At 40.8% G+C, this 26,505-nt stretch overlaps 2 protein-coding genes and 1 long non-coding RNA gene across 5 annotated transcripts in view; 2 read left to right on the forward strand and 1 right to left on the reverse strand.

Moving 5' to 3' along the window:
• LOC101858427 (early endosome antigen 1) overlaps positions 1–8,823 on the forward strand; it is a gene marked incomplete at its 5' end in the record, with an annotated part of 70,685 nt that extends 61,862 nt beyond the window's left edge. Inside the window, 3 exon segments of the mRNA XM_035971163.1 lie at positions 503–694; positions 4,204–4,293; positions 8,109–8,823. Coding sequence (XP_035827056.1) covers positions 503–694; positions 4,204–4,293; positions 8,109–8,225 — 399 coding nt within the window.
• A 109-nt stretch (positions 8,824–8,932) lies between these two features.
• Positions 8,933–11,116, forward strand: LOC106012489. Its single transcript, XR_001185043.2, has 2 exons — positions 8,933–10,038; positions 10,077–11,116. It is a non-coding gene; the product is annotated as an uncharacterized LOC106012489 (long non-coding RNA).
• Positions 11,117–14,594: 3,478 nt separating this feature from the next.
• The window catches only part of LOC101859347, a 15,651-nt gene continuing 3,740 nt past the window's right edge, over positions 14,595–26,505 (reverse strand). For all 3 annotated transcript variants that reach the window (XM_005103733.3, XM_013085582.2, XM_005103734.3), the window contains exons 2-7: positions 24,987–25,139; positions 23,855–24,011; positions 22,873–23,007; positions 16,632–16,853; positions 15,697–16,004; positions 14,595–14,994 (exon numbers count right to left, since the gene is read on the reverse strand). In XM_005103733.3, the coding sequence (XP_005103790.1) occupies positions 14,630–14,994; positions 15,697–16,004; positions 16,632–16,853; positions 22,873–23,007; positions 23,855–24,011; positions 24,987–25,122 (1,323 nt within the window). In that variant the 5' untranslated portion in view covers positions 25,123–25,139 and the 3' untranslated portion in view covers positions 14,595–14,629. The remainder of the gene's footprint in view (positions 14,995–15,696; positions 16,005–16,631; positions 16,854–22,872; positions 23,008–23,854; positions 24,012–24,986; positions 25,140–26,505) is intronic.

The following is a 26,505-nucleotide window of genomic DNA, read 5'->3' on the forward strand; positions in this document are numbered from 1 at the left end:
TCTGGCGGAGGTTGGAATCCTTTCACACACTCGTGGAATTCTTGTTTTATTTGTGTGGCATTTTGGTGAAATAGGGGTATAATCTCACCCCCCCCCCCCCCCCTTGTTTTTTGTCATGTTGTCTCCTTCTTTTCTATCAAATATCGATCGTCCTTAACTCTCCTCCTTTGTTTCTTAGAATGTTACTCTCTAGTAACACCTCTAATATTTGGTAATTATGTGACCTATTTATGTTGCAAATGCCGTAAAACTCTTGCTAAAATTACTACTTTCTTATCAAACATCTATTGTCCTTATCTTTTCGTCTTCTTTTCTTTGTTTGTTGGTACAAAAATGCAACTTCTTTCTTCTTCGGCACCTACATGATGTATTTGTCTTGCAAGTGCTGTAAAGCTCTAACTAAAACAAAAACAAGTGAAAAGTAACTTTACTGATCTGTATTCTTCTCTTGTGTGTTGTCCCTTGTCTCTCCCCCTCCTCCCCTCCCCCTTACCCCAATCAGTTGGCCGGACTTCAGAAGGACAACGTGCGACTGCGTGGCGACCTTGACCGTGAGATGGCGACCCGCCAGAACCTGGAGATGCAGTTACAGAGTCGTGACCAGCTGGTGGAGAGTCTGAGGTCACAGCTGGACCAGAGCAGCTACAAGAGGCTGATGGAGAGGGCTGATCAGTACAGGGATCCTGAGAAACTGGTGGGTTGTGGGTTGTGTTGGATGTGGGATGTGGGCTGTATGGGATGTGTTGGTTTAGTGGGTTGTGTGGGATGTGGGTTGTGTTGGTTGGTGGGATGTGGGTTGTGGGTCAGTGGTTTGTGGTTTGTGTGTGGGAGTGAAGAGCAGCTACAAGAGGCTGACGGAGAGGGCGGAACAGTACAGGGATTCTGTGAAACTGGTGGGTTGTGGGATGTGTTGGTTTAGTGGGTTGTATGGGATTTGGATTGTGTGAGATGTGTGGGTTAATGGATTCATGGGTTGTGTGTGTGTGTGTGTGTGTGTGTGTGGAGAGGGTGGTGGAGAGGGCGGAACAGTACAGGGACCCTGAGAAACTGGTTGGTAAGTGGGATATTTGGGTTTTTATGGGTTGTGGGTTGTGTGGGAGTGTAGAGCAGCTACAAGAGGCTGATGGAGAGGGTGGAGCAGTCCAGGGATTCTGTGAAACTGGTGGGTGTTAATGGGTTCATGAGTTTGTTGTTTGTGTGAGATGTGTGGGAGTGTAGAGGGTGATGGTCAGGGCAGAACAGTACAGGGATCCTGAGAAACTGGAGGGTTGTGGGATGTGTGGGATGTGTTGGTTTAGTGGGTTGTGTGGGATTTGGATTGTGTGGGTTAATGAGTTCATGGGTTGTGTGTGTGTGTGGAGAGGGTGATGGAGAGGGCGAAACAGTACAGGGATTCTGAGAAACTGGTGGGTAAGTGGGATATTTGGGTTTTTATGGGTTGTGGGTTGTGTGAGAGTGTAGAGCAGCTACAAGAGGCTGATGGAGAGGGTGGAGCAGTCCAGGGATCCTGAGGAACTGGTGGGTTGTGTGGGTTGTGGGATGTGTTGGTTGTGTGGGATGTGTGGGTTATGGGCTTTGTATGTGGGAGTTTCTTGTATTTATCTCCTGACACGTCAGTGGTTTATGGGTTTTCCTTGTTGATTTATTTGGTGGGGGTTTCTCTCTCACTTTCCTTCTGTAGATTCTGTTTTAGTTTTTTGTTTTTTTTAAGGGATGGGAAATGAAAAGGTGGAGGGAGTAGAGAAGTGGAATCAAAATGGTACTAGATGGCCACTCTATGTCAAAGAGAAAAGTCATCTTCTTTATAAAAAAAAAGAAGGGAAAAGTGGGAAGTGGTTGTTTTTTTAGATGATCATCTTTTTTTATCCTCCTTCTTTTCCTTTTATGCTACTTTCTTGTAACACCTCTAATTTTCTGCATTTGTATGACCTATTTGTGTTGCAAATGCCGTAAAACTTGTGCTGAAACTAAACTCAGTTTTCACTCTGTGCACGGTGAAGGAGAAGTGTGCTCTAGTGAAATGTGACAATGTTGTTTTCAGGAGAAAATCATGTGCAGCGAGAAAGGCTTTAGCACAGCGTCAGAAAGTGATATCAGCGAGGTAGATGGTGTGATGTGCTTATTTTCGTGGCACTCGCACATACACTTGCCTTGCACCTCCCACTTTCATACACTCATGGACTCGTATACACGTACACACACTGACATACACTCACTTATATGCATACATGTGCATACTCATGCGCACACGCACGCACACACACACACACACACACACACACACACACACACACACACACTCACACACACACACACACACACACACACACACACACATTGCCTTACATTGGCACATACACACAAATGTACATTGAAACACATACATACATATGTACACACACTCACAAATGCTCACACACACAAACGTATGTACACACGCTAACACACTTACCCGAACAAGCTATACTCACTCAAAATACACACAAAAAAACAAACACACACTCTCTCACACACACACACACACACACACAAACACACACTCACACTTTCACTCTGCGTGGATCTTATCACTGTTGTTGCCATGTTATCATCCTGCACTATGTGGTGTGTGTGTGTATGTGTGTGCGTGTGTTTGTTTGTGTGCTTGTCTGTCTGTCTGTCCGGGGGTGGGGAGGGAGGAAGAGGAGGAGGGGTTCAGCTCCTTTGGTCCTATAGTTAGTTCGGTCAGGCTGGTGGGGCATGGGGGAGGGTCACCTCCCTTGGTCCGGTGGTTACATTAGACTCTCTCTCTCTATAATGTCAAGCATACTTCAAAGCTACCTCATTTAGATAGGTGGCCATTGGGTTTTTCCTTGCGTATTAAGACAGGATAACTCTAGCTCAGTTACTGGGCTCTGCAGCACTGTGGAGATGAACAATTGTCTGGAAAATGTTCTGTGTTGCTGTGATTTTGTGAATGATCTGTCATTGATTATGAATTATTTAAATTAACCCAATGCCTTGTACTCTCCGGTGATGATAAATGTGATATTTTGTGTTTTTTTCTTTTATTCATTTTTTAATGGTTTTTTAAATTTTAGTTCTGTTGCTGTGAATTGTTCACCTGTGTGTGAGATTGCTCTTTGTGCACATGTAAGTGAGTGACTGTAATGTTATGATACTTCATTTCAAATTGGAAAGTTTATATTTTACGGGGGGGGGGGGGGGGGGGTTCAGCATATAACTGGGCCTACTGGTGTGGTAATAATTACAATAATATAGTAATTGTTAAAATCTTAATGATAATGATAATTAACTCATCCAGTCCTAACAATTTTTGTGCACCTGCTAACCCCAGTCCCAGCTAATATAGCAGTATTTCAGAAAAAGAAGCATGCATTCTAAAAAGTTATGTTGTTTCTTTGTAATGAAGTTTAGACAATAACATACAACAATGTATAAAGGTAAATAAACAAATATTACGAAAATTAGAATTTAATTAGGTTCGCTAATTTCGAAAAATGCGCAAATTCCATACCCTCTGAAACTGGGAATATACGCTCTTGGGACGATGGGAGGTACTAGCGCTACTGAAAATATACACGCATGGGGCTGGAAGGGTTAAGATCACTTCTATTGCGCTAACTCCCTGGTGGTTCTCGCTATTTCACAATGAAATAAAATTCAAATTTTTTTAAAAATTTATTTTGACAGCTTATACAAAGAATACATGTTATGCATACTGTTCAGTGTACTGCAATCCTGCATACCTTTGAAGTTGTGATATTAGAGGTGTAGGCAGAGTTGTCTTTTCTTTAGGCTTATGAAAAGGAGTAACAAAAAAGCTTACAATAGGATGAATAGAAAGGTATACAAAAAGTGGGAAAAGAAAGATATGTAAAAAGAAGGAATGAAAAAAGCTTACAAAAGAAAGAAAAGCAAGGCTTATGAAATTTTTTTAAAAGTAGGAAAAGAAGAAAAGAAAGATTTGAGGAGGAGAAATAAAGGAAAGCTTTCAAAAAGAAGAAGAGTAAAACATAAGAAAAGGAGAAAAGAAAGATTTGAGGAGGAGAAATAAAGGAAAGCTTTCAAAAAGAAGAAGAGTAAAACATAAGAAAAGGAGAAAAGAATGACGTAGGAAAAAAGGTGACAAAAGAAGCGTCTTTTTGTTCTTTCCTTGTTTTAATTGCTCCCACTCCCCTTTCCTGTTGATGTCTCCCCCAGGCGCGCACGGCCTTGAGTAAAGTGGCGGAGGATTGCGGCACCGATCCCAACAATATGGACAAGTCTTACTGGATACAGCGGGTCGGAGAGGTACGCACGTCCTTCTTTCCTTCATCTCTTCTTCCTTTATTATCCCCACACTCATTGCAAGATTTTTAGCACTTTCTTTGTTGTTTTCTTTTTTGTTGTTGAAACATTTCAAGCAAACAATTTTGTTGTATTTCTTAGTCGTGCGTTTTCTTGTTGCAGTCTCAAAATTTTGCAGTTTAAAATTTTTTTGCACAGCTACATTTTATGTGTTAGATGTTTTCTTGTTGCAGTTTGTAAATTATGCACACGGTCGTGACGACCGCTGCCTTCAGAGACCAGTTGGCTTGTGACATTTGCTGTGTGTTTTTGACAGCACCACACTTTGCTGCACTTTGATCAGTTTTGAGCATTTTTCATTTAATTTTTCCCCAAGTGTTTCTGTTTCGTTGATGCTAGAAAATGTTTAGTGGTAAAAATTCTTAAATGTGACCGATCGTTCTAATTTTGAGAGAGATTTGCTTTGCTTTTTATTTAAACGATAATTGTCTAGTAGTGAAGGTTGTAGGGGGGAACGTGTTGTGCATACATGTCAAGAGTTGTGTTGAGATTTGTTTAAACTTTGACCTCTCCCTGACAATCCTGGTTATTTTTTCGTAGAACTGATTACTTAGCATAATGAGCAGGTCAGAGTTCAGCCAGAATGTGGCATAAACTCTTACTCAACACATGCATTACTTCCTCTCTCTTATGCCTTTTTTCTCCTTGATAGATTAAGTTAGATACATGTTTTTGAAGTGTAGCATTTTGATCAAGTGCTTTTTTATGTAGTTATGTGAGGTAATGTGTATCTGATTAGCGCGTGTGTAGTTTTTTGTGTTGATAACATGACAGTCGTCGTGACTTGACCCAATTCTCTGCCTTCTCACGACAGACAAGCCAATCCTAGGAGCTATGGCTAGGTTAGTCTCAGACCTGTTCTTGCAGCCGCTCGTAGACAGAACCTGTAGTAGAAGGCGGCAGCTTGCCTTGTTCTTGTTTTGTTTCTTTAGACGTGCTGCATTACTGTAGTGACACTGTGGTACTGTAGACTGGACTAACACTCGCACTTATCTCTCCTAGCTTGGCACTTACACCGTCTCACTAAAGCTTCTCAAAGTTCCATAGCACAGCTTTTTTAACATATTATATAAATTTGTATGTTATATTTTCTAAATTATTGTTATTATTTTCCTTGTGTATGCGCATGTATATGTAATCTGCATCCACTTATATCTACTGTTTTGTATGTCTGCATGGTTTTGTTTTCCTATACTTTTAATATCCCTTTTTGTAACCTTGGCTATTTCATACGGAAATTTCTTTTTTCTTTGATGAAAAAAAACACACTTTGCAAGTCTGATGTTTTCTGGTTGACTTTTCTCTTTAAGTCTGTAACTTTAATTGTAGGTGTGGCTTTTATTTTAATTGGCTTTACTTCTAGGCTAAAAAATTAACTATAATTATATGTCTTTTAACTATAGTTGAAAATTTCTAAGACAGCTACCCATTGTCAAGGTGAAAAGTTTTGGAATCTTTCAGATTTGGCAGGTCTTCCTGGAGTCAGAATAAAACCACTTCTGTGATCTCTGAGCCACTTTTTTCTCTTATGTTTTCCAGTTATCTCCAGCTCTGTTATGTATATATTTTAGAAAGAAAAAGTTGGGTGTTTAGTATATATTGTAAAAAAGAAAATGTTGGGGGGTTTTTTGTCTGTCCTGTAGAGCGTGATCTCGGCGCTGCATGTAGTTTGCTATTTTTTTTTTCACTTAAGTTGTATGTCTTATGTATCACTATCAGCTTGCCTCTTTTAACAGTTAAAATATATGATTGATATTGTGAAACCCATTTCTACAGTATGCATGTGCAACAACAACAAAAAATTGACATCATTATCATGTCCAGATTCCTATTTCTTCTTTCGTTTTCTCCTTTGACCTTTGGCTTTGGTGTGTGCATAGACTAGTATTATTTATAGTAATATACAAATCTATGGGTGTGTACTTAAACATACTATTTATATTAACTTACCGATCTATGGGTTTGTGCATAGACTGGTGCTATTTATAGCAGTATACAATTTTATTGGTGTGTGTTAAAACCTCACTTGACTGTGTGTTCTCTTTCTCTAAGGGGCAGAGAAAGTGGTGGGCTGTATGTGTATCTTTTTGTCTTTGTGTATCTTTGTATCTTTAATATATCTTGTCCTTCCCTGTATGTGTATCTTTGTATCTTTAGTAGATCTTGTCCTTTCTTGTATGTGTAACTTTGTATCATTAATTTTAATCGATCACATCTTTTCCTGGTATCTTTGTACCTTAAATTAATAGACCTTGTCCTTCCCATGTATATTTAACTTTTACATGTCATAAGCCTATTCCTGCTTTGTTGTAGCAAATTTAGTTTGAAATAAGTGCTGTATACATTAGGATTTTAAACTTTTAAAAATATTTTGAGCATCAAACATGTATTGCTCACTCAAATTTTTAGAAAAAAAGAAAGATAATAATAATAAATAACATTTATATAGCGCTCAACCCCGATTAAAGTGCACAGGCTCTCACTCCTCAGCACATTACAATACAGTACAACGTACAACAGTAACATAAAACGTTGTGTTCTGACTAAAAGAAAATTCATCTTATTTTTTTAAAAACAGAAACGACTTCAGCTGACATTTGAATGAATCAAAAGATTTGATCTCTCTTAAAGTACTTGGTAAAGCATTCCAGATCTTGGGGCCTTGGTATTCAAATGCCCCTTCACCCATTGTTTTAAGTTTCATAGATGGTAAAATAAATTTCTTTTTGTTAGCTGATGACCTTAAACTGCGAATTGGAATGTACAGTCTTAACAGATTTGATAAATATGATGGTGCATTACAATTTAAACATTTGTGACATAAGGTGGCCAACTTGTACACAATTCTTTTCTCAACAGGAAGCCAATGCAATGTCTGTAAAAGAGGTTTAGCAGAGTCTCGCTTTCTTTTCTGTAAAACTAAATTATTGATATATGAGGACACAGTTTTAGTACAAGCAATTAGATATGTACAGTTTATAATTAAATGAGGGAAGACAAATCGCGATAATGCAGCATCTTGTCATTTAATGTGCTGACCTCTAAGAGTTCATAAATCTTGCCCATAATACATCCCCCCATACTGTCTTTTATGGTAGATGTTGGGCAGTATCAGATGTGGCCTTACATGTGTAAATTTAGCTTTTGAATTTTAGCTAGGTTTGATTTTTTAAAAAGAAATGAACACGAGAGAAAAGTCAAACCATGCTACTGTAAGCTGTTGGTGGTAGTGTTCACAATTCAACGTCTACTGAAGTGATTAATGCAATGAAAAGTTGAATTTGTTTGGAATGAAGGATGTTTGGTACATACTATAATGATGTACATATTTTTCTCTTTGATACGACATAATGAAAATGCTGAAGGATCATTTTTGTTATGTTTGATATCTTAGCTGCTGTGTGATTTTGTCTTGATGTTTTATGATCACATCAGCTGATTTAAATTCTGTGCGAGTAGATTAACACTAGGCACCCACGGGACGCTGATCGGCGACGGTAAGAAGCCGTCCCTTTTTCCCACGGGAGGCCGATCGGAGAAGGTGTGATATATAGTGTGTACCGCACCTGTATCCTGGTCCGTGGGGGTAAGTGTTGTACGCTCAGCGCGCTACGTGGGTCAAAAAAGTGTTAATGGTATGATGTATGCATTTTGACTTATACTTTTCACCTCCCTGTGACCTTTATGTGTCACCTTTGTATTCACCTTTGCGTGTGTGACCTTTGTGTGTGACCTTTGCCCTGTGTGTGTGTCCCCAGCTGTCCATCCAGCTGCAGCAGAGCTCAGAGTACTGGTCGGACAAGGTCAGGGATCTCTCCAACCAGCTGGAGAAGTCTCGCTCCGTGTCGTCCTCCATCATCTCCAAGGTTCACTGAGCAGCGACCCCCCTCCACCGTCTCCACCCTTCCCCCCTCCTCAATGAAGTCTGACCTCCTCACCTCTATACAAGCCTTATATTTTATATATACATATTAATATGTATGTCTGTGTGTCTGTATGTTGTTGTTGTTGTGCGTGGAGGGGTACGTGTATGTTGGCAGTGTGCACGGATAAGTTAGGACTTGTAGTGCGGTATTTACGAGTCACCTGTCACTTTGGCTGTGTCTTTCCGTCTGTGCCCCGTTCTTTACCACAACGCCCCCCACCCCCACCCCACACACACACCCCATTTTCTGTCACAGTCTCTGCTTCAATGAATTATTTCATGAAGTTGTAGGCCGCTGTCAGCTTTCATGTTGTCAGTGTGTGAGGGAGGTAGATCTTTCCTGATTTCTTTTTGCCTCCAATTTGACCCTTCGGCACAATTTTCATCAGGTCTGTTTCTTTAACATTATTTGTGGGACCAAGTCCACGGTACCGGTACTTGAAGTTTAGTACATGAATGTCCTTTTGCTCATCTCGTATTGTGAGAGAAAAACCAAAGAAGATGTCCCAAAGATATGTCATCGACGTCAGAAACTCAAAAAAAAAAAACCCTTGTCTGGTTACCATTTTTGTTCTTTTTCACTTTAACCATATCAGTACGCCCTGGGGTCATTTTGTACCCCCGGGGTTGTTTCTTCACATTTTAGAATACCTCTAGTACGAAGATCAATTTGAAACTTTCAGTATTTCTCTAAAAATCATTTTGGCAGACTGGCTATGCAAAGCATACAGATTGGTTTAACAAGTAAATTACCTCTTTGGAAAGTGGTGGCACAGAGTTCCCCACATCATGTGGATACAAAAGTAAAACACATTGTATGGATAGGTTTAAACTTTGAGAATAATGTTATTGGAAAAACTTGGAACAATTGTTACTAAAATGATCCAGGAAATGGTGCCTGCTGAGATCCCATGGCTTCAAAGTTGATGACCTTAAGGTCACGACATTTTCTGTAGTTGATTCTTGTTGTACATTTGTTGTCATGTGTGGCTGCCTGACAAATCCGACACATATATTTTTATGCGTCTGTGTAACTGACATGTGTGCTTTTTCCATTCTTACATTCAAAGGAAGTGTCGATCTTATTCTAACACTAGTAGCTAGGTAGGTGGATTATATTAAAACAATTCTAGTCTTTCTCTATACCCCACAGGTATGTAGATGTCAGTATTTTGCTGTCAGTTTCAGTAATCACATTCAGTGTTTGGGCTGTGACTGCTTAGTTTTTATTCTCATTCATAGACACAAGAAATTAATTTCTCTTTGTTGATGTTCATTAACAACTAACATGGCCGGTTTTCTGATCATTCTCGGTCGCTGTGTCCAGTGGAATATCTGTGCATGTCCATTGTGTTGAGGTCTAGACATGTTCTTACAGAGGACAATGTATCTATTTGAACTAATAATAGATTCTAACTTCAGCAGGAATCTCGTCTTTAGATCTTGTGTTATATAACTTAATAATGGGTGGTTTATCATTGAAAGTTTTATCATTTAGAGTTTATTTTGGTGTGATTTCGGTTTTTTTACGTTTCTCTAAATAATCCATCCAGGGGGCTTCTCCTACAACAAGGTGTGCACTACACACCATGTGTGTTCCCTTACAACAAGGTGTATGCTACACGTCGTGTGTGTTCCCTTACAACAAGGTGTATGCTACACGTCATGTGTGTTCCCTTACAACAAGGTGTATGCTACACGTCATGTGTGTTCCCTTACAACAAGGTGTGTGCTACACGTCGTGTGTGTTCCCTTACAACAAGGTGTGTGCTACACGTCGTGTGTGTTCCCTTACAACAAGGTGTATGCTACACGTCGTGTGTGTTCCCTTACGTAAGTTACAACAAGGTGTGTGCTCCACATCTGTATATTTTTGCCGTAACCGTTGACGGGCTCTGTGACAGACCTTAGTGCTGTGACACCTTCATCTTGCCGTTCTCCAGAAAATTCTGATGCTCTCTCTCATTCACACATACACACACAAATCTCTCTCCTTCTGCTGTTTGTGATATGGTCCCATTATTCCTGGTGGAATCACACAGCTTCCTGTTCTATTTATAAAGTTCTGTGTTTACAAATTCAAAGTTTTTCTTATACAGAGATTTAATGTTTTTATTTTTATCTTTATTGGCCAAGTCGTGCGTTGTTTGGAAACTGGATATTTTGTTTCGTATTGTGATGTGAGGTTGTTGTTTTTAAGAAGTTACACATTTTTAGATTAGTGGATAAGATTTCAGAGATCCTTTGACTTTGAGAATGACGGTGATGACTATATTATTTTGTTGTTAGTGATGTTAGACTAACTTGTGATATGTGTACTTGATTTTTAACGTTTGAACTTGTTATTTTGACTATATTTCTGTCCGTCCGACAGTTCGATAGTTCAAAGCACACTATTTGACTATTCCGTCCCAACCTTCAAAGCATTCCTTATGTTTCTCTTTCAGAAGTATTGCTTGTATGCACAAAGTTTTCGTTATTTACATGTATTTTTTATATATATTTTAATTAATTTAGGAGTCTAAGTCACATTTACTTTAAGTATTTACTACTTCATATATTCTTATAAATTTTAGGATACAGTGTGTGATCAATACAAAAAAATCCCTCCATTATATACATGACATAGATGTTTATAATTCAAAAAATTTTCGTAGAGAAGAAGAAAAAAAGGTTTAACCATGCCTTGACTTATGGTATACTGCATTACAATCAGTTTGTGGTAGCGAGATGAACTCCCCTACACTGAGCTGAGCACCGTGCTAATTTTGCGGTTCATCTGAAACTCTACAGCTTTGTACTGTCCCCCATCTTTTGTAATAAACACAGATTGTCTACAGATATGAGACTTGTCTGAGTTTTTAAAAAATTGTCTCTTTAAAAAAAAAAAAAGAATTCCTATTTCTTTATCCTTTTTCCCTTCCTCTTCTGCCTTTTCTTGGTCCTCATCCTCATCCTGGGCCTCCTCTGTGCTCCTCTCTACTTATCTTCTGTCTTTTTCAACTGCTACTCATAGCTCCTTCTTACTGCTGTCTTTCAGTTACACCCTTGTTTTTAGGGTGAGTAATATCGAACCTGCTTGTATATGGGCAAAAAATCTCGGAGGTCATGTGGGCTAGTTGCCCATGTTATTTGGTAAATTTAATTCTTTCTGATCTGATAGAAAATCTACTTTCAGCTTTCAAACAAAAAATTTTCTTTGTGGTAGCTACCTAAATGAAGACAGTCCTTTACTCCACAAGGAATTTTATCAAATGTAGGTACTTTACGCCGCCATCGACACAAGATCATTTTTCAGCTGGGCTTCCAACCTTGCCTGTCAGGGCTAACCCATGTTGAGGACGCAACATCCCAGCAGAAAGACAGCGATATTTGATAAAAATTTCTCCCCACTCGAGTATTGTACTCGCCACTCAGGTATCAAATTCAGGTCTTCTGCGTGTGACAGCAAAGAATTTAACCACTAGACCACATGCCAGAGGTCATTTAGTGCTGGGGAAAAAGCAAAACAGACAGACAGAAGCTACACAGGGAAAGAAAAGAGGTAGAACCACCTACTAATGCCACCCTCCAACCATCCACACACAGAGGCAGAAACAACAAAGAGAAAGAAACCAAACAGAACCACCTACCAGTGGCACCCTCCAACCACCCGGGCCCTGAGAACACACTAATGACATGTCACACCAAAACCTGTGTCATAGAGATAGGCTGACACAGTTGACACATCCAAGGGTTTTTTTCTTTTAAAAAACCAAAAACAAATTTATGTAGGCATTTTTATGGGCCCATTAACAACACAATTTAGATCATAATTTTTCGGCGACTGCCTTCAACCCAACCTGGGCTAAAAGGGATCCAACGTCCCAACAGAAAGACTTGAGATACTCAACAAAAGTTCTCCCTGCTCGGAAACTGAACTCGGGTCTCCTGCATGTGACAGTGAAGCGCCTAACACTAACAGCCACACCAGACACCAGAATGTTACTTTTTCTGGCAGGAAAAGGATTAAAGTATATGTATATATATATATATGCTATTTATATATATATAGCCTGTACAATGTATCTTCTGAAAGAGAAGTAAGAAAAAACAAATTATGTCACACAAGATCTGCATTTTTTTTCATTATAATTTATTCCTTCAAGAAACATTGCAGCTCCCGTCATGTAACAATAACAATAAAGACAGTACTTTACTCCAAAAAATTATATTTATTCTATTTATTTTCAATGCAGGTGTTTTTACTGTGTTATACCCCCATCTACACAAGTTAAATCATATTTAGGAGGTGAGCTTCGAACCCTTCCTGTTAGACTGGTTGGAGCCAACCTGGGCAGAGAGGGATATAACTTCTTAGTAGAAAGACTGAGAAATCCACCCCACATGAGAATCAAACTCTCGTCTCCTGTGTGTGCCTGTCTGTGTTCCAAGAATGAATCAAACTGTACTGTGTTGTTAATGCAAGAAGTCGTAGAACTTTAGTCTCCATACATAAAACATATCAATGTCATTATGGTAAGCTCTTACCGTGAAATAGGTCAACTCTTCTTTTATCGTTCTAAAACCATTGCCGAGGTCGATCTGTGGGTCCTTAATAAAAAGTCAGGAGTTAGCTTGCACAGGTAAAAGTATTGTGAGCTAACTTTCGTGAATTTTCTTATCATTTCAATCAGAAGGATATTTATTGTCTGTTTGAAAATGTTCTAGAAACCAGTTTAATGATTAGAGCTTATCAGTATGTCACCTGAACAAATCTACCCATGACTATGTATCATGAACAAATCTACCCATGGCTATGTAGCATGGACAAATCTACCTGTGGCTATGTAGCTCATCAACAAATCTACCTGTGGCTATGTATCTTGTGAACAAATCTACCCGTATAAACAAAGACAAATAAAACGCTGTACAAGTGTAGTGTTGGAGGGAGATAGGACAGAGACCTCCCATTCTTCCTTCAGTATAAATGTCAGGAGTGAGAGAACTGTGGTGCACCTTCACCCAAACAGTGGATACAAAAACTCAACAGATGAAAATTATGCATCTTTTGGTGTAAATATGGATATCCTTTAAAGTTTGAAATAAGAAGTGCAACAGAAAACCACCCCCGAGAAAAATGACAACATCAAACTTTTAGTCTCCCAAGACATCAACTTGAGAGAACCAGATCTGTCTTATATACTGTAAAACCTCGGTTTAACAGTACTTCTTTTAGAATCAAGATTTTGAACTTCTTAGCTGAGGTACGTATTAGTCAAAAGGAATGGATGTACGAAATAGGACTTGGTGCTTCAGAAAGTGAATGTTACAGCCGGGAGAACTTTTGAAATCGAATATGTTATACCGAGGTTTCACTGAACCAACAAAAAAAACTTTTGCCAGCATTATCAAACAACACACATCACATTATGCCAATATCATGTTTAAAAAACATTACATTATAAAAATACTTTTTTTTTCAAACAAAGTTGTTTGCAAAGCCCACATGACCAGAGAAAGGAATCAAGCATGTTCAGGGTAGGCCCTAGTCTACCCGACACAGCAGAACCTCTCATGGTGGAGGTGAAAGGCAAGGATATGAACAGTTTTACCAACTTGCTAAAAATTCCTTGATTAGAAAGTTTTCCTCAGAAGCCACCTTAAAAAATTTGGGGGTAAAAAAATATCAGTCACAAGAACCCCAGTAGATTCAGTTTACGTTTCAAACCAATCATCGTAAATAAATGTGCATTGCAAATACGTGCATACAAAAATGTGGATATTCACATCATTTGCATGTTGCGCAAATATTGCAAACTAACTCAAATAGAGCTGTGTATTTTCACATTATTTAAGACAAGTTGCAAATGACTGATGGAAACGGAATTCAAGAAAGGAATACAAAAGTATTTCATGCAAATCCCATCAGGGTTCTTTCATAGACAAAAAAAGTCAGAGGGCTCCTATTTTGTCGCAGTAATTGGCAGGTCTGGTTGACTTAGTTTAGATAATTTTGGAGGCTGGATGAAAGTGGATCAACGGTTCATGTATGTAACAAACCAACAGAATCATAATCATGATGTGAGTAGAAAGCCCAGGGGACATCAGCATGGAGAAATGTTGCATTGTATCACAAAACTGCTCTGACACACTGGAATCTTGACACACACACGCACAATTACACACATGTAAAATATCTCAGCATACAGCATGGCATTCTTTTAGGGCATGACAACACACACATACACTGCACAGCTCACTACACAAGTAAATTATATATCTCTACACTCTCTCTTCCACTCCCCCCCCCTCCCCCCATTTCCTTTCTCTTTCTCCACCACCCCCCCCCCCCCCCACCCCATATAACCCCCCTCAGAGATGCCCTGTCTTCCCCGTGGTGATATGTTCCACCTGCCCGTCACTCAACACAATATACTCGGTCGTCTCCTCTCCCTCCGTCTGTATCTGAGCGTGGACCCTGGCGCTGTTCACAAGCTGACCCTGCGTCTTCAACAACTCCACCAGCAGGAGCCTCTCTGTCCTCTCGAACTCAAACTTCTCCTTCTGCAGCTCCATCTCACGTCTGCGTACCTCCATCTCCTCCCTCCTCAGTGCCATCTCCTTCCACCTCAGTTTTCTTTCGTCTTCGTCCCGAGATTTCCAGTAGGACAAGAATGCGGCCATCTCCTTCTCCATGTTGGTCGATGACCCCGAGCCGCTGCTCTCGTCCAGGAAAGCTGCAGGGAATTGTGTGAGAGGCGAAACAAAAATAAACCATAGTGAATTCAATGTGTTGTACATGCTATCCTGTCATTACAGTTTAACTTTGTTGAAACATGCCTGTTCGGTCTATATTTAATGGTGTCTTTTGACAGTTCAGTAATAAAATTAGCTAGACTCATTTCTACTTTCACCTAACTGTTCATGATGTGAACTACAGCCACTGTCCATACTTCTAGCAGCTTCTGGCATGTATTGTGGGTACTTGTTAGAGTTAGAGCCCTTTAGTTCACTATCTGACTTTTGGAACTTCTTCACACATGTTCCATTCAAGCTTTTTCGGAAGCTTCTCCACTATCACAAAGATCATAGTGACCTCGATATTTGCTCTAGTCCACATGGCTTTATTGCAATTTGTGGGTGATTTTAATTTGTACTTCCTAGCCCCCAAAAAATATCTCACAAAACTTCAATAAATTTATACTGAAATGAAAGTGGCTCAGCTGCTGGGTCTGCGCTTCCCGTAGATTGAACGGGAAAAGAATACTGAAGGCATCAGCCAATAATACTATTCCCGCATATATACAAGATGAGACGAGTTCCCAAACAGAGTGTCCCCTGAATACATGGGAAGCTTCGCAAGTTACGTCAGTCAATACGGAGTAAATGATCTGAATACACACTTTAGGCGAGCCCTACAAAAGTCCAAAATCACTTACATCCATCGAGGAAGTCCGGGGCATCTATTGTCCCATCCCCAGCACCGTCCTCATCCTCGTCCTCCTCAAACTTGTTGACACTTCTGTTCTTCAGGTACTTGGCTTTGTCCTTCAGGTATTCCTCATAACTCTCCGCAACTTTCCGCGGTCGGCCACGCCCTCTTTTCACCGGGGTCGGGCCGTCTGCCATCACCATACGCTTCTTGCGACCTCGTTTCTGTGGAATGTGTTCTGCGAAGTCTGACATTTTCTTTGCTTCAATCATTCTATGCAAAATGATGCCCATGTGATCATTTGAGAGTGGTGACCTGAAAAGAAAAAAAGTTAAGATATAATGCCAAAGATTAAATTTCAAATACAAAGAGAAAAGAATTTCAGTCAGGAAAAGGAAAGCTTAGTAGATCTTGTGATCTAATCTGTCTTGACATTGCAAAAACCATATATAAACAAGCAAATCTGGTTCACACAAATGTTTAATATCATGTGTTCATATGCACACACACACACACACACATTTATAAACATGTCCACCTAAAGTATGCACACACCCAAACATATACACACAATTGTACTAGAACAAACATACACAACTGTATCATTCATTCGACAAAGACCATAGCAGACACACATTCAAACAAATACAGATATGTGCATACAGATCCACACATAGAAGACAGTACACATACATTCGTACAAACACAACCATACACATCAGACCTTCACAAAGATTGAAGTACACAGACACAAACATTCATACACAAAAGCAAACATACACCTACACTGATTGGCAATCAAAGACAGACATACAACCACACACTCACACTGACTGGTCACCAAAGACGTACACACATACGAACAAAAACAAACAGACAAACAGACACCCACACTGTTTTTCATTAAAATACAACACACAAAACTTGTCCAGCTTTACTCACCGTCCTCCGCTGTTGACCAGGTATCTCTCCATGAGGAATTGAACCCGTTTCTTCAGCATGCGCTGTGTCATGTGCTGTAGGCGGGGGTCGGCGTCTTGAACCTGGAACAGCGTGGCCCGCCACCGAAGGTCGCCTTTCTTGAACTCAAACACTTTGTTCTGGTCAACAACCTGAGTGATGATCAGATCTAGCTCGTCGTTGTATGACACTGGTCGGATTTTCCTGGAGCAGACAGGAGGAGGAATTGATGAAAAGAACACACTACAACACACAAACACTAAGAACAACGACAACACATAAAAATTAATTACAATAACAATACATGAACAATAAGAACACACTACAACATGCAAACAATAAGAACAAAGAACTAAACACAAATAAAAAGAACACACTACTATACACAATATATTATACAAGGTGGATATTCCTGGATGAATTACATGACTCTTTCTAAGAACAAGCTATTATATGGGATGATGTTCGTCCTTCACTGGCGAAGATGGCCTTGACTTCACATCACTGGAGGGGTGGGGCGTGTGCGGAGATGGCTGATCAGGCCGATCTTCGCACGGAAATGTCTGTTGCAGAGGGGGCAGGGGATGTTTGGGGCTGAATTAGGCTGGAAGGTAGGGCACTCTCGGTCTTTTCTCAGCTGCCGTCTCCATTCTTTCTTTCTGACGCGACTTTCTTCTAATTTCGCCACACCCAATCTTATTAAGGAGCGCCAAACTGTGCGGTCGCGAGCAGCTTCTTCCCAGGTGGTATGGGGAATGTCACAACTCTTCAGGGATGCTTTCAGAGCATCTTTGAAGCGTTTCTTTTGTCCGCCGAGAGAGCGTTTGCCTTGGGTCAGTTCACCGTAGAGTAGCCTCTTTGGGAGGCGAGAGTCGTCCATGCAGTGAACGTGGCCGGCCCATCAGAGCTGAGAGCGCAGTAGGATAGCGTATATGCTCTCCATCTTGGCCCGCTGTAGTACCTCAGTGTCTGGGACTCTGTCTTGCCACTTGACACGAAGCAGTGTCCTGAGGCATCTTATGTGGAAGGCATTGAGTTGCTTGGCATGCCGGCTGTAGACTGTCCACGTTTCGCAGGCGTAGAGCAGGGATGGCAGAACTACTGCTTTACTTTGAGCTTGGTGTTAAGGCTCAGTCCTCTTCGCTCCCAGACCTTGTCTTTCAGTCTACCGAAGGGTGAACTAGCTCTAGCAGTTCTTTAGGCCACTTCCTCATCGATATTGACCGAACGAGAGAGGGTGCTGCCAATATAGACAAACTTATCTGCCACTGCCAGTCTCTGGTCGTAGATGGTGCAATGGGGCTCTACGTAAGGAACCGATGGGGCTGGCTGGTACAGAACTTCGGTCTTCTCTGTGGAGATAATGAGGCCGAAATTTTCGCAGGCTTTAGAAAAATGGTCCAGGCTTCCCTGCATGTCTGACCGAGTACTGGCATTCAGCGTGCAGTCGTCCTCAAAGAGGAAATCGCGCGCTATGCCTGCATGGACTTTAGTCCTCACCTGCAGTCTCCGAAGGTTGAAGAGTTTTCCATCAGTGCGTTAACAAAAACCGACACCGATATCTCCGTCGTGGTAGGCGTCGGTCAGCATAGCTGAGAACATCATGCTGAACAGAGTGGGGGCCAGCACGCAGCCCTGCTTCACTCCATTAGTGACGGAGAAGGGCTTGGGTACACGCCATCGTCTTGCACTCTTGCTGTCATGCCATCGTGGAACTGTTGGACCATCACGATGAACTTTGCGGGGCACCCGAACTTTGCCATGATCTTCCACAGCCCTTCGCGGCAGACAGTATCAAATGCTTTCGTCCGATCCACAAATGTGGAGTAGAGTCCAAGGTTCTGCTCTTGGCATTTCTCTTGTAGTTGACGAGCAGAGAAGATCATATCCAAAGTACTGCGTCCCACGCGGAATCCACACTGACTCTCAGGGAGCAGGTCACGCTCCAGGTGTGCAACCAGGCGATTGAGCAGGATGCGAGCCAGGATCTTCCCAGCGATGGAGAGCAGGGCGATGCCTCGGTGGTTGTCGCACGTGTTCCTGTTTCCTTTGCACTTGTAAAGGTGGACAATCAAAGCGTCTTTGAGTTCCTGTGGCAGCTTTTCTTGTAACCACATGGCGGTAAACAGGTTTGTCAGTTTCTCCATTAGTGTTGGGCCTCCAGAGGCGTAGATTTCAGCTGGAATGGAGTCGGCATCTGGTGCCTTGCCACTGGACAGGCGTTTGATGGCGAGCATTGCTTCTTTTTCTGTTGGTGGGTCTGCCAGAGTGCTGTCGATTGGCACTTGTGGTAGTCTTTCAATGGCTTCACTGTTGATGGAAGATGGTCTGTTGAGGACACTGTTGAAGTGTGTTGTGCCCAGCGCTCGAGGATTTTCTCTTTGTCTGTTATCAGCGTACCCCCGTCTGCGCTGAGGAGAGGGGATTGCCCTGACGAGGTGGGTCCGTAGATGGCCTTGAGAGCGCTGAAGAAGTTCTTCATGTCCTTCCTGTCTGAGTAGGCCTGGATGGCGTCGGCCTTCTCACTGAACCATTTGTCTTGTAGTTGTCGTAGTTTGAACTGGACTCTCCTCCTGGCCGTATTGAAGGTCTCTTTCTTTGAGATGGAAGAGGGGTCATTTAGGAGTGCTCTGCTTCTCGTCTAATATTGTCTGGATGTGACAACTGTTGTCATCGAACCAATCTTTGTGCTTGCGGGTAGTGGGGCCAATGATGTCTAAGGCAACATCATAGACGGCGTCACGGAGACGTGCCCACACTGTCTCAACATCCGCAATGGGTCTATGTCGCTTGGTTGTAGTTTTTTCTCTAGCTCTTCTACCAGCGCATGTTTGACAAGATCGTTCTTGAGCTTGGAGTCGTTCAGTCGCTTGGCCACTTTGATGCCTTGGGGCCTCCTGGGTGGTGTGATTCTGAGGCTCATCTTAGAGATGAGGAGACGATGGTCCGTCCAACATTCTGCACCGCACATGGTCTTTGTGACTCTCACTCTCTTTGCCTGACGATGACGTAGTCGAGTAGATGCCAGTGCTTGGAGCGTGGGTGCATCCATGACGTCTTGTTACGATTGGGCAGGTGGAAGACCGTGTTGGTGATGAGGAGATCGTGGGCAGCGCAGGTTTCCAACAGGAGGAGTCCGTTGCTGTTGCAGTTGCCAACACCGTGTTTCCCTAACACTCCCTCCCACGACTTGTGGTCTCTGCCGACTCGAGCATTGAGGTCACCAAGGATGATGAATTTGTCTGCCCTGGGTATGGCTGTGATGGTCTTTTTAAGAGGTCCTCGTAGAATTTTCCTTTTATGTCGTCGGGGTTGGTCATAGTAGGCAGTTTAGTGAACGCGCTCGCGGCAGGGCGAATCGGTCGCGGTACGCCCCGTAGATTTTTGTGACCGGCCGTGAAGCCTCGCGCCACGGTGGGTCTAAACAACTCACAGTTTTGTTTCGTTTTGCGAATTGCACTACCACTCCCGATACATCTTTTTAAACAGAAAAGAAAGGTCTTCAAAATGGCGGTCTTCGCGTGAAAATCGGTTCAGTAGAACTGGAAATATTTGCATCTGAAAACAAGGCAATTTTTACAACGCGATAAAATGAAAACTACTGGCTGTATATTTATGAATTTTTCAGAAGCTATAGATTATCCATTCTAGTTTCTTTTGACTCCCGAGTTGTTTAGGTTGAACTTCGCACAACGCTACGGCGCTTCCCGTAAAAATGCATACAAAAAGCCGAAACGCCGAATCGGCCGGTCAGCGACCCGACGCCCCCGCTCTCCCCTGCCCACTGTGATAACGTGTTGCGCTGGCATCGTATTTATTCGCGCTTTACTTGTTTCTCCGGATAATAATAATACGTGCGGCTATGAAATTATGAACGGACTGACAAAAGAATTCACAGTTTTGCTTTTATTTTACCATATTTGGCTCTTGAATAGTGCAAATGATAGCCAAATCTAGATTCCCTTCTAGAATTCAGCAGTAGTAGGCTAGAAGCAGTCAAAAAGCCAGCATATCTAACTATTTATGCCTATCTAACTATTTATGCCTTTGGGCTTTGGAATTGAAATAAAACTTGAATTGCACAGTTCTAATTGATGGTAGATTCAGCATCTAGCTATATATTCCAAAGTTAATAATAAATCTCATCATAACAATTGCTTTTATGAGACAACCTTTTTCTTAAATCAGTTTTGCGCACAAACTTACTAGTTAGTAGTATAGTAGTACAGAACAGAGTTTATCTAAGCCTCTGCTCAGTCTTTCACTTTCAGTACCTAATAATTTGATGTTGTTATTTTCTGGATATTTTTACATTTACATTATCAAATTGTGCCATTAAAAAAAATATAATATATATGGCCAATGAGTCTGACTCTATATTTTAAAAAAATTATGCTCATAAATGAAAATTGCTAGTTGATAATAACTCAAAATGTAATGAATAGTGAAGAAAGGTGTGAAAAAATAATAGAATGAGGTAGACTATAAAGATAATTTGTCCAAAAAATTGCAAGTGCAACTTGTGTGAAGATCATAAAATGACTGTTATTTTCTGGTCATCTTTCCGCAGTTTATTAAATGTTCCAGTGGGTCTACAACTAGTTCTCCGAAGAGCATTTTTCTTGAATTTATAAGCTCTTTTATGCACTTGAAAGCATAAAAAATAGCGTCACACAAATGTATGTTACAATACTTTGTAAAAGAAGGATAGGGAGCTGACTTATGGTGGTCATTAAGAGGTTGTTGTTTTTTTACGGAATCCGTTTTACGATTAAAAAACCCACTAAAAATACGTTTTGAAATCTTAAGAATGACCATAAAAATTGGAAATTATTACTTAATTGGCTTAACTCTTTAATAATTATGAACAGTGAATAAAGACAAAGAGAATGATGTATGATTTGTCTAAATATGACCATTAGCAGCAAAGATATAGCCCATTTTGTCCATTTCGGGTTATCCTTGCGGGGGATTTTTTATCACCCTGAACCTCTAGAAGTACCCAAAAAATATTTCTGTGACTTTGTAAAGAGGGGTTTTGTAGTTGTGTGCATTCTGTGTAAAATCCCTAACAAATTGATGTACAACACTTTAAAAAATATGCATTTTGTGTTGAGTAATGGTCATTTGTGTTGTAAAGTTGCATTTTTGTGTCACAAAAACTCAGTGTTAAAAGTGGCCTGAAATTGGCCGGATTTTAGGCATGAAAAATCGCCATAACTTTTTAACTAATAAAGATATCAACAAAATTTAAACTGTTTTATGATCATGAAGGCAAGAGCTTTCAAATGAAAGTATTTCAAAGCATACCAGACAAATTTGAAATTTTCACTAAACTGCCTAGTCATAGTGGGTGCGTTAGCGCTGATTAGCATGGCGAATTTCTTCTTGGGGAGCGGGAGGCAGGCAGTCATCAGGCGATCGTTGATTCCCTTAGGGGGAACTGCCAGCTTGTTGACCAGGTTGGACTTGATAGCAAAACCAGCCCCTGCCTCGTGACACTCGTCGAGTCCACGACCGATCCAGAAGAATGTGTAGCCGGCAGACTACTCTATGAGTTGTCCTTCCTCAGCGAGGCGAGTCTCACTATCCGTACTTTATATTGACCCAGTTCACTGGCAATAAGGGCCGTTCGTCTTTCGGGACGGTTACTCTCTGAACGGTCAAGGAGGGTGCGCACATTCCATGCTCCATGGGTGATGGTCATCTTAGATTTTAAAAAATTCTTCTTACCCCTGGTGTGGGGCCCCTGCCAGCTACCCTCTACCTGGTTCAGCCCGCCTGCCAAAGCGGTTACCGGGGTGTGGCCGCTGCGCATGCTGCAGCTTCGTGGAGCCACAGGTGAGAGTTGAGTGTCTGGTGGGAACCAATGTAGAGAGGGCTGTCCTGAAAAGGACATGGCAGGCCTTCCCCATACAAAGGTACTATCCCTCCCTGACCACTGTACACCCCATTATATGGGATAAAAACACATCATATTGGGTTACCTTTTTCTGGACCACAAACAAAGCTTTCCCGAAGAGAACTCTCATGGATACAAATACATTACAAGGGTGAACTTTCCTGGAAGCCCTATGAACGACAAATTGAAGAACACTGAAGTAAATATTATACCCCCCCCCCCCCAAATCTTCTGTAAGTAAAAAGTTAAAGATTTTCAGAAAGATTCTGTTTAAAAAAAAAGCAGTTTACGAAAGACAAAGACAAAGCGCCTGCGTCTAACCTGATGACCGAGTCCATCCCCTCCTCCGACTCCTCTTGCCCATGGTTTGAGTGAACCAGGTTCTTGTCTGTGATGTGCAGAAATCCTTTCTTGTAGCTCAGCTTCACAAACGCCTCACAGTTCAGACCGACATACCTGTGGGAACAAAAAAATCAGTAAGAAAGTAAATCGACAATCCTAGTCTACACAAAGGGAAAAAAAAGCATAAAATGTTAACTAAAAATTTATAAAAGAGTACAGATTAAAAAAAGAAGGGAAGGGAACTCTAAAGCAAAAAACTTAACTCAAACCAAAAACATTTTTATGTGGGAGAATTTAATCTTTAATTGGTCGCTTTTAAGTACAAGGGGGCTATCCCGATAAAAGCTGTTTTGAGAAATTCCAAGTTATAAGTTTTCGGATCCTTATTCAGTCTTTTTAATTGAGAGTTTCCTCTATAACAAAACAAAAATACACACGAATGAAACCAAACTTCTCCTATAGGTAGAGCAATGCCCACTACTGGTGTAGTGAAATCTGGGTTAGCCTGCTTGTCCTTAAAAAAGACCAATTTAAATAAACAATATCTATCTTTTACAAAGAAAGCAGATTAAAAGATATTTGGGATTGGGTAACTACAGAAACAAACTAAAGGAAATCTGAATCACAATCAAAGCTCATAATAACAGAGCAAAAGCTATTCATTTATTTCTTTTCTCCAGTTAAACATGTCTAACTGATTCCTTGAAACCAGGTGCAGATTTTATGTAAAATAATTGCAACGTGTCATGAATGCTATCCACCCCACCCCCCACCCAAGAAAAAAAAAGAGAAGGTGCTTTGATAAATAGAAACATGACTTGTTTGTAAAACAGAGGTTGTAACACCAACACCCCTGCACAATAACGTGTCTCTTTCTAGTAATGATGTAATACGACATACATTTCTTGTGATGACAGTATCAAGTTTCTAGCGATAACAGTATTTGACAAAATGTGCAAACCTGCTATGACGACGCTTGGTTTCCTCTCGTTTTCTCGGAGTTCCGAAATGTATGCAGATCATTTTCACAGTCTGGTAGACAAACTTGTCTGGGATCTTGTGAGTGACTCTCTTCTCATTGACGTAGTTGACACATGTCCCACTGCGGGGCTTGAACACTGGGAAACAAACAACAGTTTCACCTTTTCCACCTAACCTGGCTCTTCCTGTGGCATCAAGTTTTATACAAACCCAGAGATGCGTGGATTAAAAAAAAATAATTTGCCAGCCTTTTCAAAACCCAATCAGCAACACCCAGGGTTAAAAGTTCAGATGTTTTCTTTTTGAGTTGAATACTTTCTGAATATCAACATGCTCTGACAACCACCTGTCTAAGACAATCACTTGTATTATGTATAAAAGACCACTTCCCACATCGACCCTTGCTTTTTGTCTGTATATGACATAGTCCAAAGGACCACCTGTCTAAGATGACCACCACTTTTCTCCTCGATAATGGGTGCAAGATTGTCTGGGGCAGGTTCAACTGCATACTTCAAACTGATGCGCAAGTTATAGACAGAAATCAAGACATTTAGACAAAGTTTTAACTAACATTTATAGCAAAGCTCACCAATTATTTCAGGAAAGACTAAACCCTTTTTACTAATTATCACCTGGAACTTTAACCAAATAAAGCAAAGCTGTGTTTCACTGTTGCAGGCTCATGGCTAGATCAGCAGTTAATGGTGACCTTAGCACCACACAATACCAGGTGCACATTGTCCACTTTATACATTTGGGGCTGAGTTGGCAAATTGTGGTTCTAATGTACACCATATAAATTTATATATATCCATTAGGGCTTTACTGCATTCCATGCAAAAAATATCTGACTCCACAATGAGGAGTAGCCTTCTAATATTGGGTATTTTCACCAGACGTATCAGACATGTGAAATACAAAAGTAAAAAATCATGTTTGACTTTATTTTGAAAAATTTGGCCCAATTGTACCAAAATGGTAGCATTTGCCCCTCAATGAAAGAAAATCTGGCTTCCTTCTATTGTATCAAATGGGTAATATGCACTCAATACAAAAAAAAACTGAGAAGGAAAGCGGAGTGGAATATCTCCGGTGATATGTCAAGTTACCTGTAAGGCTCAGTTTTTGAAACTCCTCAAAGAGAGTAATGAACTCCTCCCAACTGCTGAACTTATCTTTGCCCTGGAAGATTCCATCAAAAGCATCTGTCGTGTCTATGGGCAGGAATTCTTGCTTCTCTGCCATGATGCTTCAGAAGATTTCTAAAAGAAGAAAAGTTTGTTAATCACTGTTGGATGTGAATCAATGTGTAATACAGAAAAATTAATAAATAATAATAATAGATTGCATATAACAGTAATAAGACGTTAAGATAACAGATTCATTCATGTTAATTAAAACAATAACTGTTATTTCATATAGAATTCCCCCCACCCCCTTCACATTTGAGCAGAGTCTAGAAGTCATGATCAGTGCTTCAAAGATTACTTCTTTCTTAACCTTTAGCAGCTCACAATCCCCCTCTCACCCAAGCCAAGTTTTCAACGTTCGTGACTTTTGTGTCTTTCTTCTTTTTCTTTTCATTTAATACGAATTCACATTGAAAATTGTGAAATCTAAAGCAAAGTTAGCCAAGATTTATCTATTAAATCTCACACCACCACAACTCCTCCCCCCCCCTCTGTCTGCTCTCTCTGTATAAGATGAGATTCCGGATTTTTAAAATAACAATTAACACAAGGGATTCTCATACTCTAAAAACACAGTATAACACGGATAGCTCGAATTGGTCGGGACTGACCTCCGTAGTTTGAGGAATATCTTACAAAGATAAAAAAAAAACCAAAAAAAACAGGGACCACAGGCATTTTTCGACTAACACAAATTCACACAAGGGATTTTCATACTCATATAAAACAAAATATAGTATAACACGACAGCTCGAATTCATCAAGACTGGCCTCCGTAGTTCAAAGGATACCACAGGCATTGTTCGACGAGAAGGTGTGATTTCGAGTCTTCTGTGTTTCACCTATCCCTGTTAACTGTAGAACTTTTAAAAAGTTGTGTTCCAGTTTGTGTAGAGTAGAGGGGATAGGAAAAAAAGTGTTGACAACAATACACATCTCTCCCTGTCCCAACAATGATCAAGGCAGGTGTGCACAACTAAAAGTAAAAGGTGCCCGGAATGATGCGTACAATCTGAATCATAGACATAATCAATTGCATTAAATATATTTTTAGCAGACTTTGATTAGTAAAGTCACTGTCATTTCATTATAACATAAGAATAGTTATAGTTTAGATAGTGGCCGTCCCAGATCCATAGCCATCTATAGGCTAGGATTAGATCTAGATACTTTTATTTTGGGTACATAGTTCAAGTAAAGACCAAGATGTTTCAATTGCCCTATCTCGCATCCGCGCAAGACTAGGGCGCTTCCTTCTGCTAGCGCGTGACGGCCCGTGATACAAGCGTAAACGTTCCAGCGCTCCTGAGTTGAACGCGTGCAATTTTGTCTGAGGACAGAGAGAGAGAGAGAGAGAGAGAGAGAGAGAGAGAGATAGATAGATAGATCATAGAGAGAGAGAGAGAGATAGATCAGAGAGAGAGAGAGAGAGAGAGAG

Source organism: Aplysia californica, unplaced genomic scaffold (assembly GCF_000002075.1).
Source record: "Aplysia californica isolate F4 #8 unplaced genomic scaffold, AplCal3.0 scaffold00388, whole genome shotgun sequence".
NCBI classification, from domain to species: Eukaryota; Metazoa; Mollusca; class Gastropoda; order Aplysiida; family Aplysiidae; genus Aplysia; species Aplysia californica.